Source organism: Vombatus ursinus, unplaced genomic scaffold (genome assembly GCF_900497805.2).
Source record: "Vombatus ursinus unplaced genomic scaffold, bare-nosed wombat genome assembly UNPS02014832.1, whole genome shotgun sequence".
Lineage (NCBI taxonomy): Eukaryota > Metazoa > Chordata > Mammalia > Diprotodontia > Vombatidae > Vombatus > Vombatus ursinus.
In genome coordinates this window covers 9,559,408-9,579,728 of record NW_020954610.1, presented here as the reverse complement: position 1 = coordinate 9,579,728, position 20,321 = coordinate 9,559,408, and the positions used below count along the sequence as shown (strand labels likewise).

At 37.0% G+C, this 20,321-nt stretch overlaps 1 protein-coding gene across 2 annotated transcripts in view; it reads right to left on the bottom strand.

The window, feature by feature from the left end:
• Window positions 1-20,321, bottom strand: part of LOC114026059 (guanine nucleotide-binding protein subunit alpha-14) — a 271,430-nt gene that overhangs the window by 121,654 nt on the left and 129,455 nt on the right. For both annotated transcript variants that reach the window (XM_027839673.1, XM_027839674.1), the window contains exon 2: window positions 18,819-19,003. In XM_027839673.1, the coding sequence (XP_027695474.1) occupies window positions 18,819-19,003 (185 nt within the window). The remainder of the gene's footprint in view (window positions 1-18,818; window positions 19,004-20,321) is intronic.

Sequence of the window (20,321 nt, the reverse complement as noted above, 5' to 3'; positions counted from 1 at the left end):
AACACTACATAAATGCTGTTACTGTTGTTATTATTATTAACCAGAATGTCAACATGAATAGGTTCATTTTCTTCCCTCCAATCTTGTTACTTAGTTGGTAATTAGGCTAAGACTCCCCATTAAGAGTAATATCCGTTAATCTTTGCAGACTGCCTGAAATCTTTATTCTTAATCCTTAATACCTTTTGTTCCCTTTTTTACTTCTCTGCCACCATCAAAGGGATAAAGAACAGAGGATTATTTAAAATTTTTGCCCTTTTCACATAACCCCTCCAAAAAATCACTTCCTGATGACCAGCTCTTTGGTTGGTCCCCAGAAAGAGGAAACTAAATGTCCAAGCCCAAAGTTCTCAGTCTTACAAATGGTTATTTGAGAACAAATAAACATCAAGATCAGACACTTGAAGATTATTAAAGTCTAATTCAGGGACGGTGAACCTACAGCCTCAAGGCCACATGAAGCCTAGAGTTCAGCTCTTTGACTGAATCCAAACTTCACAGAACAAATGCCCTTAATAAAAAGATTTGTTCTGTACAACTTGGACTCAGTCAAAAGACTGCACCCAAGGACCTTGAAGACCACATGTGGCCTCAAAACTGCAGGTTCCCCACCCCTGAACTTTACATGATTGATAGACATGGAGTTTTTAAAAAAGAAATAACTATAAACTTTGAAGAGATAATTAATGGGAGAGGGGAACCAATAAGGAAACAAATAATATGGTATAATTATATAAGGTTCTATCTGACTTCACAGATAAGAAATCTAAGGATCACAGAGGTTTAAGTGACTTGCTCTAAATCTCATAATAATCAACTAGCAGAATTGGAACTTAAGTCCTAGTCTTCTTCCTTCAAGGCCAATGTCTCTCCCACTGCACCAATTCTCTATTTCTAGGATAATTTAGGTTTACCAGTATAGAAAGATGTGGTGAAAACTAGCTGTTTAGAGTATTTTTCAATTCTTTGATTTTTTTTTCTGGTTCACAAATGGCAATTCAAATTCAGGATTAGTTATTGAAAGCACAGTACTGAGAAAGTTAGAGGTTTGGGAATTCATAGTACAGCACACTCCAGTCATGACAACATTTCTTCCCTATTTAGACTAGGTTTGAATCTTTCGGTTCATCTCTTCTCCATCAAAGAAAAAACACATACTACTATTACTGTCATGAAAAGAAAAGCTTTGTTTGGGCCTTGCCCAAGAAGAGAAAATGTATAGGAGTTCATTGTAGCATAAAAGACAAAAGTCCATTGAATGCAGCCTGGTACCAAATTGAAAACAAGCTAGCTGTTTTTATAGGAGAATTTCGTAATGAGGAGGAAACAACTCTGATAGGTGCATATTTTTTTAAAAAGGGGATGGGCTAAGCATCTCTCAGTTCCTCCCTTAATGCTGCATCATAGGGAAATGAGACTAAAGATAAAGAAATGGGATGAAAGTGGATACAGCTACTTGCTGAGTAACAGGAACTACAAAGGAAAAGGGGATGGGATCAAAGTACTTTCCTCCTTTCCCTACGGACTGCCTGGCACCTATTTGGAAGACAAGCAAAACTGAAAACAATGGAGTCCCTCAGACAGATTCAGAACAAATGTCGATACTGTACTCTGCAAATTAGGCTCAAGTCTGTGATAACAATTGTATTTATCTTGATCTATATCCAAGCCATTTCTAGCTTGAAGAGGGAGACATCCAAATTGTTGGAGTCTCTCCCCACCCCACCTCCTCTGACAGGAGTCCTGTTCCAAGACAATTTCAGGTAACATATGGAAAAGATATCTTAAAGTGGATTTGGCTTAATGTTCAAGAACAGTTGAGTAACCAAGTCACTAGGATCATTTCTTCTCTCTTAAAACCAAGAAAGCTCCTTCCCTTCACCAATATCTTAATCCTTTCTCAATGGAGAAGGGCTAGCCCTGTGGAGAAGCAGGGAAGAATTAAGTTTGGTTATCATCTTTAATCTATTTCCCTCTTTATCCTTCATCTATCATCTACCTCTCCAGTGAGCTTTCCAAAAGACTTTTTAGAGCAGAGAAAAAGCATTTCTTAATATTTCTAGAAAAACTAAAAGGTTTGTTTTTTTAATGGGCATCTAGATTACATTGCCTCAGCATGCTGTAATCTCTGCAAAAACAGGTTTTGTTCACACAGAAACCCTTGGCAAAGAGAAGCTGTTGAACTTGGTTCTTTTGACCACAAATAGGTAAGTACTATGACTCAGGTATTAATCAAGAAGGCTAAGCTACTTTATCACCGTCAATTCACAATTAATGAGCCCTCATAACTAGCATGGTCCTATCTGTAGCTGAGGAGCACTGTGTACCCACAATGATCCCCTTCTCTTATAATTTAGGTCATGAAGCTCAGTCAGGTTCACATAGTTTTGATGAAGATACAGCAGGTCAATGGAATGCACACTCCCCCAACCTCCCACCCCCACCCCAATTATACATAGAAGTAGAGAAATCTACTTAAGAGTCAGGAGACAATGTGAGTCAATTTACAATTACAGGAGAGTATTCTTTTTTAAAAATGTGTGCATATGTGTGGGTTTTTATCACTCACATATAATTTCACATGGGTACTATATAGACATATGTATATGGGTCTATACGTATATGCATACAAACATAAATAAATGTGTACACACTGTGGAACCCTTCTCTACTTGAATTAATTTGACATGAAGAGAGGGGGAGACTATTGTGGAGCCCATGTTTAAAGAAAAATTTCACTTAGGGCTTCACCCAAATGAATCAGGTAAGCTCAGAAAAATGAAGCAAAAGGGAGTTTATTACAACATGCAAGGAATATGCTGTGGAATTCAAACCATACACTGTTTTTAAAAGAAGAATTTCATAAGAGAAGACAATCTTGATAGGTGCACATGTCTAAAAAGGGACAGGCTAGGGATATCTCAGAGATGAGTTCACAATCCAGATAGATGCAGATTTCTAAAAAGGGGACCAAAGCATACGGGGCTGCCTTTTCCAAGGAAACAGTTTGTTGTATCCAACTCTTTGTGACCCCATTTGGGATTTTCTTGGCAAAGATACTGGAGTGGTTTGCCATTTCCTTCTCCAGCTCATTTTACACATGAGAAAATAGGTAAACAGGATTAAGTGACTTGCCTAGTGTCACACAGCTAGTAAGTGTCTGAGGTTGGATTTGAACTCAGGGTTTCCTGACTCCAGGATCAGCATTCTATCCATTGTACCACTTAGCTGCCCCACCCTCTCCTATATTTGGGTTGGTATAAACTATAGCCATCCTACAAGAGGTCTGATGCACAGTACTAGGAAAGAGATGGGAAAATCACAGGTTCACTTGACTTAACTTGATGGTACACATCCATGGTTATGACTTTCCACTCAAGTGCTCCAGTATGAGGCAAAACTAGACAGAAAGCTCTTCAGAACTCTAATTCAATTCAATAAACTTTTATTAAACATCTATTTATATGGAAAACAAGAGAGAATCTAGGGTAGTGGTGGGCAAAGAACCCATGGCACATATGCATATATACACATACACACATACATATATGCATACAAACATATACAAATATACACACACTCCCTATCTATACCACCATAGCAAGTCATTTAGCCTTTTAGTTCACCAAAGCAAAACTCTTAAGATTGATAGTAGTTGAACAGTGGCCATTCTGCACCAGAAAAGCAAGTTTTCTCACTGGGGTGAAACAAAACAACAAAAGAAATACACATAATCACTCAAAAGAATTTGGTTAAATACTCATATAGGAAAAATTTAGCTGATATATATACATAGATATAGATATAGATATAGATATAGATATATATAGATATATAGGCTTTAGGTCAGTAAGATAGTGCAATGGACAGAGCTCTGGATCTGCGGTCAGGAAGACACATCTTCCCAAGTTTAAATCTGGCCTCAGACACTTACAAGCTGTCTGGACAAGTCATTTAACCCTGTTGGCCTCAGTTTCCTCATCTGTAAAATGAGCTGCAGAAGAAAATGGCAAACTACGCCAATATCTTTGCCAAGAAAACCCCAAACGGGGTCAACAAAGAGTCAGACATAACTGAATAATAAGGCTGTAAGACCATATGTCATTAAATTTTCACAACTATAGGATGTAGACAGCATAGGTATTATTATCATCCTTATTTTATAGATAAGAAAACTGAGGTTCAAAGTGGTTTAATAATTTTCTCATAGTCACATGGCTAATAAGTATTAGAGACAGGATTGAAACTCTAGTCTTCCAAACTCTAAATGGAAACATTCTATCCACCTGGCCAAGGTCTGGATTTATCATTATAGTATTAAACTGGATAAATAAAGAAAGGCTTGTTAACAACAGTCTCACCACTAGGTGATAAACATCCCCCTCCCCCCAAAAAAACAAAACAAAGCAAAAAAATAAAAAAACAACCCTCTACTAAGGCATAGCAATGCTGCTGTCTATATTAGCAGAACGTGAGTTCTCAACCTTTTTTTGTGTTGTGGACATCTTTGGCAGTCTGGTGAGGTCTGTGGACCCCTTCTCTGAATCATTTTATTTTAATGCACCAAATTAAATATACTGTATTGCATTACAAAGGAAACCAAAGGTTTATAAAAATAGACACATTTTTCCCATTGAAACTCATAGACCTCCTGAAATCTATGCACAGATCTCCTCTGGGTCCATGAACAACAGGTAATGAACCCCTGCAAAAGAGCAAAGAGCCACACTGATGAAAGCACAAATCTTTTGAAACACGGAAGCCAAGGATCAGGACTAGGTCTGTGACATCATTAATGCAGAGACCTAGGTAGGTGGCTCAGTGGATAGTGCTCTGGCTTTGGAGTCAGGAGGACCTGAGTTCAAATTCGAATTCAAATCAGACACTTGACACTTACTAGCTGTGTGACCAGGGGCAAATCACTTAACCCCGATTGCCTCGAAAAAAAACAAAAACAAAACAAACAAAACAAAAAAAACCTCTCCCTACCAAAGCAGGTCAGCATCTTCTCTGCAACTAATGGTCTTGGAGAAATGTTTTCAAACATTTTGGTTTCAGGAAACTTTTACACTCTTAAAAATTATTGAGGACCCAATAAAATAACTTTTAAGTGGGTTATGTTTTATCAACATATACTGTATTACAAATAATTTTTACTACTTTACTATTATAAGCAATTTTTATTACTAACAATTTAGTAATGCGATACTAGAACATTTAACTATTATCATGAAAACAATTTGGACCACAAAGCCCCTGAAAAGGTCTCCAGGAGTTCTCAAACCACACTGAGAATGGCTTCCTTAAGAGAGGTGTCAATTTTGAAGGCAGCTAAGTAGCTTGAAAAACTGCTGGAATGTAGCCCAAGTCAGTTTAAATTTAATTGGGAAATGCTTAACAAAACATTACAAATAAAAATACAACAACATAGATAACGTTCATTTGTGATCTTCTAAGTCAATATGCAGCCATTTCATTTTCAGAGACCTTGTGTTTTTAACACACATTTAACTAAATAGATTTGCAAAATTGAATTGGGCACAAATCATTATCCACCATTGTCCAAAACAGGACCTCAGGCAACCAGTACTATCTCTTTGCTTGGGCTGTGTAGCCAAAAGCAACACTATTTACAATACAAGATGAAATTTACTAGGGTTAAATGTCAAGGGCTAAGAAACACCTAGTCTAAGAAAAATCAGCTACACCCTGGAATGTGTCCACAGGAGTGTCACCAGGATGGCAACAGAATGTAAAACCATCTGAAGAGCTGTTACTCAGGTCAGGAATGTTTGTGCTTGGAGACAGGACAGCACTTTTTAAATATCTGAAGGGTTGCGTTCAAGGCAAAGAATAAAGGAATGAAACAGATTCTTTTTTTTTGTTTGTTTGTTTCTAGAAAACAACTAGGTACAAGGAGAATTTAAAGAGAGACAGATCTAAATTAATTATAGATGTGATTTTCCTAAAGTGCAGGTCTGACCATATCACTCCCCTAATCAATAAAGCTCCAATAGTTCCCTACTGCCATTAGGGTCAAACATAAGCTTCTCTCTTTAATTTTTAAAATCCTTAACAACCTGGCCTCTGTCTACTTATCTTCTATTACTGAACATGACTTCCCTTTTCACACTCTATAGTACAGCCTACTTGGTCTCCCATGCTTAGAAAGCATTCACATCTCACCTTTGCCTTTTAGAATCCTTCTTTCCCTCCAAAACTCTATGCAAGCAACACCTTCTCCATCATGTCTTTCCTGATGCCCCTCAGTTGCTAATTACCACCACCCCTCAAATAATTTACTTTGGATTTATTATATATATATAATATACATATATACACATACATATATACACACAAACATACATATACACACATTTATATATATATTCTTTATACTTATATACACACATTTATACATACTTAATACATATATTTGTGTATATGTATAAAGTATATACTAAAAATATATATATACACTTATTTTGTATATATTTATATACTTCATGTATATTTGTATACACAAATATGTGTATAAAGTATATATATATAGAGAGAGGTATGTACACACATATATTTATATATATACTTCATACACACACAGATATATATTATATATTTATGCTTATTTTTATTCATGTTGTTTCTTCCAATAGAATGTAAGCTTCTTGAGGGCAAGGACAGTTTCATTGTTGCCTTTGTAGGCCCAGGTCATAGCACCATCATGCCTGTCAAAGAATAGGCACCTAATAGGTGTATGTTGATTGGAGTGTGTGTGTGTGTGTGTGTGTGTGTGTGTGTGTGTGTGTGTGTAATAATGTGAACATTTTTACCCCAGAGACAAGAGGGAGCCACTGAAGATTTTTGAGCTGAGGAGTGGCACGGGCCTTAGGAAGCTTATTTTGGGAGCTGATTAGAGGCTATCTAATCCAACTCCTTCATCTTTCATTTGAGGAAACTGAGACCTGGAAAAATTAAATGATCTACCAAAGGTCACACTAAGAGTGAGTGCCAGAGCCAGAATTTGAACCTAGATCCTCTGGCTCTAACTCCAACATTCTTTTCATTGTATCATATTGTTCGGCTCATTATAAGAAAAAAAAAATTGCACAGCAAAGCTCCATTACAGTTCTATCACTGGTGTGCAAACTGTGGGATTGTCCTACAGGTAATACTGATATGTTTGGACTTTCTGTTACTACTGGGACTGAACTACATTTCCTATAGCCCAAGATGGATCCATTTTATGCAGTACATGACCAAAAGCTTAAAATAATGTCCAACTTCAATGTCTCCCAACTGTCCACAAGATGCAGTCCAAACTCCTTAACTTAAAATTTAGGGCCCTAATGTAAATATACTGTTTTAATTTTCCCCCAGTACTCCCATATGAAATCCTGTTCTCCAGCTAGCATGGCCTACTTGAATGTAGGATGTTTTCCCCTCCTCCTCTCTGTCCATCTGAATCCTACTTTTCCTTTAAGAACTGTTTCTTTCCTGAAACTTTCCCTGACCCCCTCAGTCAACAGAGATCTCTCCTTCTCACCTCTTATATCACTTATTATCCATACCACTTCTTTGGTACTAATACTGAAACTACTGAACAACAAATAATGCTTTGCATGATTAGTCATAGCCTTATGTGCAAATATTTTTTCTACCCAATAAGAAAAAACATATAGCCATGATCCCTGGGATACCACCCTAACAACTAACCCATACGATTGATGACTGTGTACAGACTAGCTCACTTAGCACACTATATCTTGGATTACCCAAGACATCAGACCATGCTTCAGGTTCATATCCCATCTAGGTATCTACTCAGGTCATCTTACCCTCAAGCCTGCTGCCATCTTTCCGCCTCCTTGCCCACTGTCATACTTCCCCAGAAATAAAACACCCCTCCTGGTCATCACTCCCCTCTCTCCCCTCCATGCACTGTCTCCCCCTATATGAACAGAAGCTCCTTGAAGGCCAGAATTCTCTTGTTTTTAAAAATATTTCTATCCCCAGCACTCAGCATAGTGCCTGTCACATAGTATGCACTTAATAAATACTTTTTCTTTCATTGTCATATGAAGAATTGGTCTTTAGAATACTTTTAGAAACAAGGGGCTACATATAATTTGGGGGTTTTTTTTGCTTGTTTTTATTTCTTTGTTTTTCAATCTTGAACTTAACAAATGCAAATAACATTTCCATACATATTGTAGAACAGAAGGAGGGGCTTGTATAGGACACCTCAAATCTCTATCATGTACAACTTGCTTTTTTTCTCTTTAAGTATAGAATAAATTTCAGTGCATGTTATTTGTAGACCTCCTTGCTGAGATAGTTGTTTGCAGTGTCTTTTTGTTTGTATTTTATTTTCATTGTTCATGAAATATGAAAGATGTAGCTTTATTTTGATACATATTCCTTGTCCTTTTCTTTTTAAAGGAAACCAAACAGCTTATGGGGATACCTTTTTGTTGAGGCCCCCTCCCAAACTGTTGTGTAGGACAGAAACATGCTTGACTGCTCTGAAATAGTCCTAAATACAGGAGACATTGGCAGTATTTCTTAATCCTGTCTCACTCCCATATGAATTAGTTGCCAAGTCATTTCTACCTTCATAACAACTCTCACAAATGTCTCTCTCCTTCTGTCCTCTGGCATTGCCACCACCCTGGGGTGGGGCAGGTCTTCATACCCACATGCCAGGGCTATCGCAACAGCCTCAAGTCTCTCCCCACTCCAATCCATCTTCCATTGAGCTGTAAAAGTAAATCTTCCTAAAGCACAACTTTGACCATGTTAACCCACTATTCAATCAACTCCAGTGTTTCCCGATTACCTCCAGGATTAAATATAAAATCCTTTGTTTGGCTTTTAAAGCCTTTTCATCACCTAGTCCCTTCCTGTCTTTCCAGTATTTTCACACCTGACTCTTCTCCACTTTCTCCCTGATCAAGTGACACAGACCTCCTGTTCTTCCCACAAGACACTCCATCTTCTGACTCAGGAATTGTTCGTTGGCTGTCCCCCAGGAGAGGAACACTCTCCCTCTTCATCTCTAAAACCCATAGCATTCTACAAAGGAGACCCACAGAGATTAACAGACAATCAGCAAACAAATGTTTGATTACGATTTTTTCTTGTTAGGGTCAATGTGTACCTAGGCATCATTTTGCCTATGTCTTTGAGTAAATAACCTTTCATACCTTCTCATATTTTCTATTATGCTTCATTTTACATAATTATATATTTACAATATTATTCAATTACATGGACATAGCATAAAGTATCATACTTTGTTAGAAATTTTCTGTTATTTTGCTATCATAAATAAAATGGCTACTGATTTTTTTTTAAAAGAACATCCTGGCTTTCTTCAAATTTCAACTAACATCACCTTTTATAAGATATCTTTTCTAGTCTTCTTTAATCTTAGTACCTTCCTTCTGAGATTATTTCCAGTTTATCCTATATATAACCTTGTTTGTGGAGAGGGATATGTGTATGTGTGTGTGGGTGTGTGGGCGTGGGTGTGTGGAGAGAGAGAGGTGGGGAGGGGGAGTTGTTTTCAGGTTGCTTCATCCATTGGACTTGAAAACTCTTTGAAAACTGGGATTTAAAAAAAATTTCCTTTCCTTTTCCCATGTTCCTTGCACATGGTAAACACTTAAGAAATGTTTGATGGGACCCACATGCACAAAAATATAACAGCTCTTTCTGTGGTGGCAAAGAATTGGAAATTGAGGGGATGCCTATCAATTGGGGAAGTGCTGAACATGTTGTGGTATATGAATGTAATGGAATACTATTGTGTTATAAGAAATGATGAACAGGCAGACTTTAGAAAAAACCTGGAAGACTTGTATGGACTGATGTTGAGTGAAGTGAGCAGAACCAGAAGAATGCTGTACACAATAACAGTCACGTTGTTCGAGGACTAACATTGATAGACTTAGCTCTTCTCAGCAATGCAAGGATCTAAGACATCTCCAAAAGTCTCATGATGGAAAATGCTGTCCACATCCAGAGAAAGAACTATGCAGTTGGAATGCAGATTGAAGCATACTAATTGCTCCTTTTTTTCTTCTCTCTTGTTTTGTTTCTTCTTTCTTATGGTTCCTCCTATTGGTTCTAATTCTTCTTTACAATACGTGAAAATATGTTTAATAGGAATGTATATGTAAAACCTATATCAGATTGCACACCGTCTTGGGAAGGGAAGCAGGAAGGGAGGGGGAGAAAATTTAAAACTCAAAAGCTTAGGGAAGTGATTGTTTATAAATCAAAATAAATTCATATTAATAAAAAGAAATGTTTGATGGACACGACTCAATCTCCACCCTCCCATTTCTTATCAAATTTAAATGGAGTTTTGTTTTTTTTTTTAAACTTCATCTCAAGGTCCTTGTTTCTAGCCTTGTGACTTTGAACAAGTAATTTAATCAGTCTCCCTCTTAGAAAAGGAAGGGTTTGGACTAGCTTTCTAAAGTCTTTTCCTACTTTAAATCTCTAAGATTCTTTGATTTAACTGACTGGGGATCTCTCCTACAATCTCCCTAACAAGTAAATATTCATCTAACCTCTGCTTGAAAAACTCTAGTAAGGGGGAATTCACTGCATTATACTTTGGGGAGCTCTGCTTATGACAAATGTTTTTCCTGTATCACACCTAAGTCTGCTTCTCTTCAATTTCTACACATTACTCCCAGTTCTGTGCTCTGGTATTCAACAGAGTAAATCTTGTCCCAATTCCACATGAACCCTCTTTAGGTACTTGAAGACATAACACATCCCTACTAAGCTTTTCCTTTACCCAATTAAATCTCCAGTCTTCTCAGGATCCTAAACACCATCTTCTGAATATACTTTACTTTTCTACGTATTCCCTAAAATCTGGTGTCCAGAACTAAATAAGGACACCAGATAGGAACTGAATGGGGTGACGCATAATGTAATACTATCTCCCTCATTCTGATATTATGACTCTTTTTTTTTTTTTTGGCAAGGCAATTGGGATTAAGTGATTTACCCAGAGTCACCCAGCTAATAAGTATTATGTGTCTGAGGCGGGATTTGAACTCAGGTGCTCCTGACTCTAGGGCACCATCTAGCTGCCCCCACTATGCCTATCTTAATGGAGCTTAGGATATCATTAGTTTTTTTTGGCTAATGTGGGCTACTGATTCCTTCTAAGCTTAAAATCTGCTAAAGTCCCCAAATCTTTCTCAGCACACATTATTATGGCATTTAGCAGTACAGTACATCTGTTGGTATGTGCACTGCTATCATGCGCATCTATATGCCAGTGACCTATGATTTGGTCAGTTTGGGTGCTCACTCCACTAATAGAGATCCCAGTCTGCCTGTAGAATGACACCCAAGATTTGAACAGGGTAAGGCTTGCCCATGGCCGCACAACGAGTCAGTATCAGAGACAGGATTTCAATCCAGTTCCTCCTTACTCCGGGTTCAGTTCAATTTGATTGAATTTGCCAACCATTTATAAAGCATTCACTATATGCCATGCACTATTCTATGCACAGAGACAAAAATAAAACAGCTCCTGTCTTCCAGAAGCTTACAATCAGCAGGGAAAAACCACGTGTACAGAAATAACTAAATACAAAGGGTGAAGTCACTGGCATGGATGGGTTGCCCAGGAGTCTATTCATTCATTGCCCCAGACATGGTAATTCCTATTGATGCCTGCAATCATTGGATATAGAGAAAAAATTCCTAGTCAAGCCACGTCAGAAACCCAGAGGCCACTAGGGCATAATTTCCTGAGCAATTAATTAATCAATAAGTATCAATTAAACACTTGCTTTGTGCCATTCTTTACGTTAGGCACTGGGAATACAGAGATAAAAATTAAATAGTTGCTGTCCTTAAAGTGTTCCATTCTATCTTGAGAAACAACATGTAACCATATAAGTACATTTACTGCTACCACATCACACTATTGGCTATTGACATGACTGAGGTTCTTCTTTACTCTGAAGCAAAAAATATTGATCTATACTGTTAAATACTGCATTTAGGAATCTAATTCATAAAATAAGAGTAAAATATAATCAGAACCTACAATACAACACTCCACTACATCACACTGTCTTTCTCTCTACTACTTATTACTATCAGCCTCCTGAGAAAGAACTGACAGTCTGAATACTATTTTTCACTTTATTTTTTTTTTGGTTCGAGTTTTCTTCCACAAAATGACTAATATAGAAATGTTTTACACAATTGTACATATATCAACTTGCTTTCTGTCTCACAGAGGGGAAAGAGAGAGGGAGAGATTTTGGAACTCAAAATTATTAAAAAGAGAATATTTAAAAAAACTTTTCATGTAATTGGGGGAGAAACAAAATATTATTTAAAATAAAAATAGTAATGGTCTCAGAGTCAGGAAAACCTCTGTTCAAATCTCAACTCTGACACATACCAGCTGTGTGACCTAACATCTCAGGGCTTTAAGACTTTAAGATTCGGAGAAGGTGCTGACCTGCAGCAAAATCACAGGTCCCATCCCTAATAATAATAACACAAAATAATTATTCAGGTCACTGTGACCTGACCCCAAGTGACCTCATTGCTATTTTATGTTCAAGTTTACCATATAGCATACTCATCCCTCATTCTTCCACTACTGCATTCTTAGTTTTTTCCATTTAGTCCTGTATGAATGATATTAATTGAAATTTTCATACTGCTTTAAAATTTGTAAAGACCTTCACATAAGTGATGACATTTGAGACTCACAATAACTTTGTGAGGCAGACACTACAGATATTTATTTATTTTTTCTTTTTCATTTTTTTTTAACCAAATGAGGAAACAAAGGCTCGGTAACTAGCCCTTGGTCTTCTAGCTAATATGTGACTGAGGTCTTCCCAGGTCTGAATTCAGCACTCTAGTCACTAAACCATGTTGCCTCACAATTCAGAATGTAAAACCCTATGATAAGTACAGGGCTTGAGTCTGTGTTTGGGGCTCACAAAATACTAATATTCTTGTCTAGGGCTTTCAGGTACATTATCTTCGGAGAACCTTAACCCTGTAAAGTAGGCAGGGCAGGTGTGTTCTACCCCTGTTTTTTAGATGAGGGAACTGAAACTCCAAGAAATTGGTTGAATCATCTGGTCCCAGTAAAGCAGTAAGAGGTTGGACTAGGATCTTGATCTTCTGATTGTTAGGAAAGAACATGGATACCCAGAATTTTTGCTTTGCTTATAAAAGATTTTAACATGACTTGTAAAGCTGAAAAATTGTGACTTGGGTAAAATAATTTATAGAGCTTCATTTCCATGATGGCATAATTCTTTCATTTCCTATTAGTGTCTCAGTTTCCATCACCTGTTCCTTTCCTGGATAAAGACTATCTTGCATGTATATACATGGAAATTTAAAGTTATACTACTATAGTAAAAAGGTAATTTTCCATTTTAAGGAGATAATTGCTCAGCTATGTCACATTTAGAGTTTCTAGCAATTCTAAAAGTTTATTAAAAATTCAGGTCAAGATTTATTTAGTTTTTACCCACATGATTTCTCAACTAAGTACTTAGCTTTGCCAATGAATCAGTGAAACAGGGACACTTGCTAGATGTCATACAATAGGATCTTATGAACACATAACAGAATTTATGGTTTCTGAGGGAAAATGTTACAATAGCCGTTGCTCAGAAGCATGGTTCCTGTCTCAATTAAATTGTAACCCATGTTTGCTAAAGATTATGTCACTACCTCTGGGGGAGATGGACTGTATTATCTTAGCAGATGATTTTGACCCTGGACTATATGCCATCTGGAGCTCCAGAAGTTCAACTTCTCAGTTAACTTGCCAAAGACAGTATTTTAGAGTCTGTTATTAAATAAGGAAAACACTATTTATTCTCCTTGTAAACCTTTCCCCCATCCCCTTAAATACATCCAGAAATAAAGTTAAGATTGGGATAGGAGAACTGGATCTAGTTTTTGCTGTTGATGAGTTGTTTCAGTCACGTCCAACTCTTCATGACCCCATTTTGGGGTTTTCTTGGCAGAGATACTGGAATGGTTTGCCATTTCCTTCTCCAGCTTATTTTTTACAGATGAGGAAACTGAGGCAAATAGGGTTAAGTGACTTACCCAGGGTCACATAGCTAGTAAGTGTCTGAGGCTGGATTTGAGCTCAGGAAGATAAGTCTTCCTGATTCCAGGCCCAGCACTCTATCTACTGTACTACTTAGCAGCCAATTCCCAAATTTCCACTTGCTATTAGATTAAAGATAGTGGGGCTAAGACAGAGTAGGGCTCTCTGGTAAAAGGAACTTTTGCTGGAGCACAAATTGTGGGTAACCAGCATTTTTCCTTCCTAAGTACTGATCCTGAGTTTCTTATCCTCTGCACCTCTCAAATGATTCTTGATTGGAAGAGTACTGACTTCTATCCTGGCTCTTTCATGTAATCCAAAGTGCATTATTTGAGTCACCTTACTTATAACCTGGTTTATATCTTGGCATTTGTTTTTATCTATTCCCTCAGTTTGGCATCTTGGCTCCCTTTCCCCCACACTTCCTATACCTACTCTGGAATTTCTGATTAAGGATTAATTTAATGAATCTCCAATTAGACCTTATAAACACTCACCCCAATCCAGCTGGTTATTAAGCTCTTGCTGCCCACTTCACAGCAATGGGATGAGATAGGTATCCCAAATGAAATTTCTCAGTAGTCTGTCCAGGTCCCTCTCCCTTTTGTGTTTCTTGTTATAAAAATCAGTTAATAATATATTCATAATAAAACCTGTCCTATTTTTTGAGATAAGTATCTCATTCCTAAAGCCACAGAAAGAAGAGCCTATTTCCTCAATTTATTATCCCATTATTATTATGTATTACATATATTATAATATATATGCATACATATTTATTATTATAACCTGAAAATCAAAACCCCTGGTTTATCCTTATTCTTAGACAGAGTTCTGTCTTTTAAATGGTTTAAAGAGTCAAGAGACTTCAGTGGAGAAGAAAGGCCATTAGGAGAAAGTTCTGGTAGAGTATGAGTACTACTCCTCTCTCCCCATTCACTCCCTAGGAGACCTTGTATACTCAAGAGTTTCAAATGTAACATTTGTGCTAATGACTTTCCATAGCCTCTTGCTCTGACTCCCAACTGTAATCTAAAGCCACATTTCCAACCTTCTAACAAAGTATCTCCACCTTAGAAGTTAGTGCTACCATTTTTTTAAGAAAATCAGCCTGAAAATCTTAAATATGCTTCTTCCCTTTTCTTCCTTCCTTGAACACAATGTCTCCTAAACCTATTGTTTCCTCCTTCAATCCATCTCTAAGATTTAACCTTTTGTATACATTCCCCCTACTTCCATTCTACTATCACCACATGTCTTTTTATCATAGTATTCCTCTACAAATGATGCTCTTTTTATGCCTTACTCTTTACTCCATCAAGGCCAAATTTATCTGCTAAATTTTCTACATGAGCAATATCCCCTCTCTAATTTTCTTAGGTCACCAATCTCAGTTTCCCACAGCTCTCTGATTTAGACTCTTCAATCAGGCAAGTTTTCATACCATCCTCTAGCCTCCCTATCCTTATTTACATCACTGCATTTGTTAATCTTATGCTGTCCTCATTCTCCACCTTTGGTTCACCTCCAGGTTGTTCTCAACTCCAACTGTCCAATTCTTACTCATTCTTCAGTTCCCTGCTCCAAATAGATTTCATTCATTTTCTGGCAAGATTCCAAAACACATGATTAAAAGGGAGAGTGTGAACATTTAGAAAGGAAAGCAGTGATCACTAAAAGCCAAAATAACATCATCAGGAAGTCATACTAGACTAACTCTTTTTTTTTGATAAAGTAACAACTGGTAGATGAGGGCAATTTTGTAGACCAAACACATTTAGATTGCAGCAAATTATTTGATAATTTTTCATGCTATATTTATGGATTTGATGGGGATATGGTCTATAGTTAGGTGGATTTGAAATTTACTGAATGGCTAGACCTAAAAAGTCATTAATGGGTTGATGATCTCTTGGAAGGAGGTCACTAATGAAGTACCTACGTGATCTGTGCTTGGATAAGTGCTATACAACATTTTTTATCAATGATTTGGAGAACGACATAGGTGTTATACCTGAGAACATGAAGGAATAGCTAATACATAAGATGATAGCGAGTCTGGATCCAAAAGTATCTTAACAGGCTAGAACAATGGACAAAAATAAATAAGATGAGATTTTTATAGGCAGAAATATCAAGTTTTTCAGTTGTGTTTGAAAAATGAACTTTATCAACATAACATAAGAGAGGCATGAAGGTTAAGGTGGCATTTAGTAAACTTTCTTTTCTATTATTTAATATCAAATAACCATAATAATACCTCCTTGTCTTTTTATAGCACTTTATGTTATCCTAAGCATTTTTACATACACAATTTCATTTGAGTCCCACAGAAACCTAGTAAAGTAGACAAGGGAAGAGTTACCCCCTTTTTACATATAAGGAATATGACTATGGAGGAAGAGAAGAGGAACAAGGGCAGGTAAGGAAAGAATGGAATAGAAGAAGGAATGGAGGGAGGTAGGGATGAAGGAGAAATGGGGAGGGGAAGGAATTTATTGAGCACGTACTATATACCAGGTACTGTGGTAGATGCTTTACAAATATCCCATTTGAACCGCACAGTAACCTTAGGAGGGGTAGGTGATATTATTATCTTGATTTTACAAGTAAGAAAACAGACACACAGAAGTTGAACGACTTGCCCATGGTCTCACAGCTCATAAGTGTCTGCGGCAGTATTTGAACACAGTTCTTCCTAACACTAGGTCCAAGCTCCATCCACTGCCCCATCTAGTTAAGGAGACAAAGAGAATCTTCCAGTGTCGCATGGTTAGTTAGTCATAGAGTCTCAATTAGAAATCAGTGTCCTGATTTCTAGTCCAGTGCTCTTTCCAGGATATTCTTTTTCATAAATGTTGTAGCATGCATTTAGAGCAAACATATATCTTGAGATGAGTAAAAGGAGAGGGTTCTTCACATTTGATATGGAATGGAAGAAAACATACAAGTATGCAAGATGTTTGGTAAGAGACAGAGAGAAAGAAGGAAGATGCAACCGACTGAAGACATCAGAAGCAGGGGTCAATGAAAAATTTAGAGCTCAGAAAATTGTGGAAGACCAAACCACATAAATCCTTCCTAGAAACTCAGAGTACTAAGAAGGGGCCTGGTATAGAAAATTTAGAGTTTTTGACTCCTGAATCTCTTTACCATTCACAAAGTCATGTTGTGTTATACAATGGTGGGCTTCTACTTATTTTCTTTAAAAGAGACCACAACTTCATCTTGAAATAAAACCTCCAGGTCAAAGCATTCTAAGACCATTCCAGTTACAACAGATTGACACAAGATGCTCTTAATGGAGGGAGAAGCAACCCCCAAATGTCTTGATACATATGATGTCTGATGTCTAAAGGTAATGTTATTTTAAGGCTTAATAGAAATGCATATTTACAGTGAAGCCCAGGGACCTTAATGATGTCTCAGGATCTATTCTATAGGTACCTATCCTATAATGAGATCCTTTAGTCAATAACTAAAATCTCTTGGATTGAATTCAAGCTAAATTCTTTTAATACAGAATTAATGACAAAATACCTAGTATTTATACTGTACTTTAAGGCTTGTAAAGGACTTTACAAGTATTATATCATTTGATCCTAACAACAACCCTGTGTGAGGTGGGTGATACTATTTTCCCTATCTTGCAGTGAGGAAACTGAGGCTTAAGGAGGACAAATGATTCATCCAGGGTCACAAAGATATTAAGAGACTACAGCAGAATTTGAATTCAGGCCTTCCTGACTATAAGTCTAGCACTCTATCCACTGTATTAACAAATACCCTCTTTGGAAGAGATCGTCATAGTCAAGTCCCTCTCAATTTAAATAAATCTGACTTCTAGATTCTCAAGGAAGCTGGCATCTCACATCACCTCCCCATGAGCTTGTTTTTCTGTTTTTTGGGTTTTTTTTGCTAATGTACTCTAAAATTTTGTAGTACCTTTACCTGGTACCTGCACCACTATTTTTTCCTGTTGTCTAAAATAGATTTATATTTTAAATAACTGCTAATGATAAGAAAGCAATTCTGACTAGATGACATTATTTTATTATAGGGTATTGCTAGCTAAGGCATCAATATAATTATAATAAACTATCACTTCATTCTGAGATGTCCTCTCTTCTTGCTCCCTTCCTACAAAAAGGGCCCCTTGACGAGCTCAGCAGAATGGGCTGAACAACATGGACAGGTATGCTGTCTATTCCCAAATTATATACATACACAACCCAATCACTTGTTCTATGTGTGCTACGAAACAATAGCATAAACAAACATTTTATAAGAATCAGAATTCTTGAACACAGTCTTTTTATCCACAAAACCTCACTCATCTGACAACGCTTACTGTAATCAGAACAACTGTTCAAGTCAAGGAGTTTGGTTATTCTGTAGTCTAGGAAAATTCAGTTAAGTCACACCAAGCATAACTGCCTGTCTTGTAGTCTTAACAATAATAACCTAGCAGAGCCAATTATATTCATATGATCAGAGCTAGAAAAGGGAGCCAAAGCTGCCATACTCTCACGGAGTATATAAAAACATCATATGTTTGAGAACTTTTTTCCAGAATATTATAAGAATAATGTAAGTCTCCATGTTTGGAATATATGCAACCAAAGATTTAAAACACATCTATCTCTTAGCTCGCAAGGCAAACACTTTTTATCCAGCTTACCTTGTTCTGCTCAGATACATATTGTATATGTAAAGTGTCCATGGCTCTGATCATCGCTTGCATAGCGGTAAATATATTTTGATAAACCAGTTTTGTGAAGCCTTTTCTGTCTTCATCCGAGTAACCAGACCCATGAATAATCCTCATTTGCTTGATAAAGGTGCTTTTCCCACTCTCGCCAGTACCTTTAAAAATAAAAAAGTAAAATCACAGTCAACCCAAGTTTCCAAAATCATACATGCCCAAAAGGAACACTACAAGAAATAAAATTATTCATTACTTCTTCAAGTCTTGTCATCATCTACATATATGATAGAAGAGTTTTTACAGAATCTAGAGTTGTAGTGCTAGCTACATTACGAACTTTTCATTGGTTTCATTAGGTCCTTGCTTCATTAGTTCTCCCTTCAATAATAACAATAATGTTAGTATTTATATAGTATTTTGAAGTTCACAAAGCACTTACAAATATTATACCATTCGATCCTCACAAGAGCCCTGTGAAATAGGTACTATTTATTATTTCCATTTTACAGTTGAGGAAACTGAGGCAGACAAAGGTTTAGTGATTTGCTCAGAGTCGCACAGCTAGTGTAAAGCTAAATTTAAACTTGGATCTTCTTGACTCCAGGTCCAGAACTCTATCCACTGCACTACCTAGTTACCTCTTACATCTGTCTCTATTACCTTGAATGTCTCCTACACTGCTTCTTTTCTGTCTACAAACATGCTGATGTCTTTCCTGTCATTCAAAAAAAACCAAAAAACTTTAGGCTCTGCCAACTCCTTAGGTTACTATTTGTGTTCCCTCTTCCTTTCCCTGTCTTCTCTCCCTCTTTCCTCCCTCCCCCTCTTTACTTCACCATTCATCTTTTAGAGTCTATTTCCTCACCACCCAATTTTTTAACCCTTTGCCACCCAAGTCTCTCCTCTGCTTCTAATGAAGTAATTCTCTTAAAGGTTATTAATGACCTCCTAAATGCAAAATTCTATTAGCCTTCTGCAACTTCTTTGCTTTATTTGATACTGCTAACCATTTCTTTGAAACTCTTTCTTCTGTGTCTGTGATATAGCACCCTTATGGCTTTCCTCCTGTATCCCTTGCCACGCTTATTATTTCTTTCCTTGTCTTTTCTTCCTCTTCCTTAATCCCTACAAGGTGACATTTCCCAGTGTTCTGTTATTGGCCCTCCTTTTTTGCCTATCTACCATTTTCTTACTCATTAATCTCATCTAGTTCCATAGTTCCAAATATATCACCTCTGTACATGTGACACCCAAATCCTTAGCTTTGGCTACAAACATTTCCTCATTCTCCAGACCCTCATTTTCTACATATCTGCTAGAGAAATGGATTAATATTGTCCACTTCAAAGTCAACATGTACAAAACTAAAATCTTTTTCTTCAACTCCTATCTCCATTCTCCCTGCCACATGGCCTCAAAACTTGTGTTTCTTTTTGTTTGTCTCTTTTGAAGTTTATTTTTATCAATTACACGTAA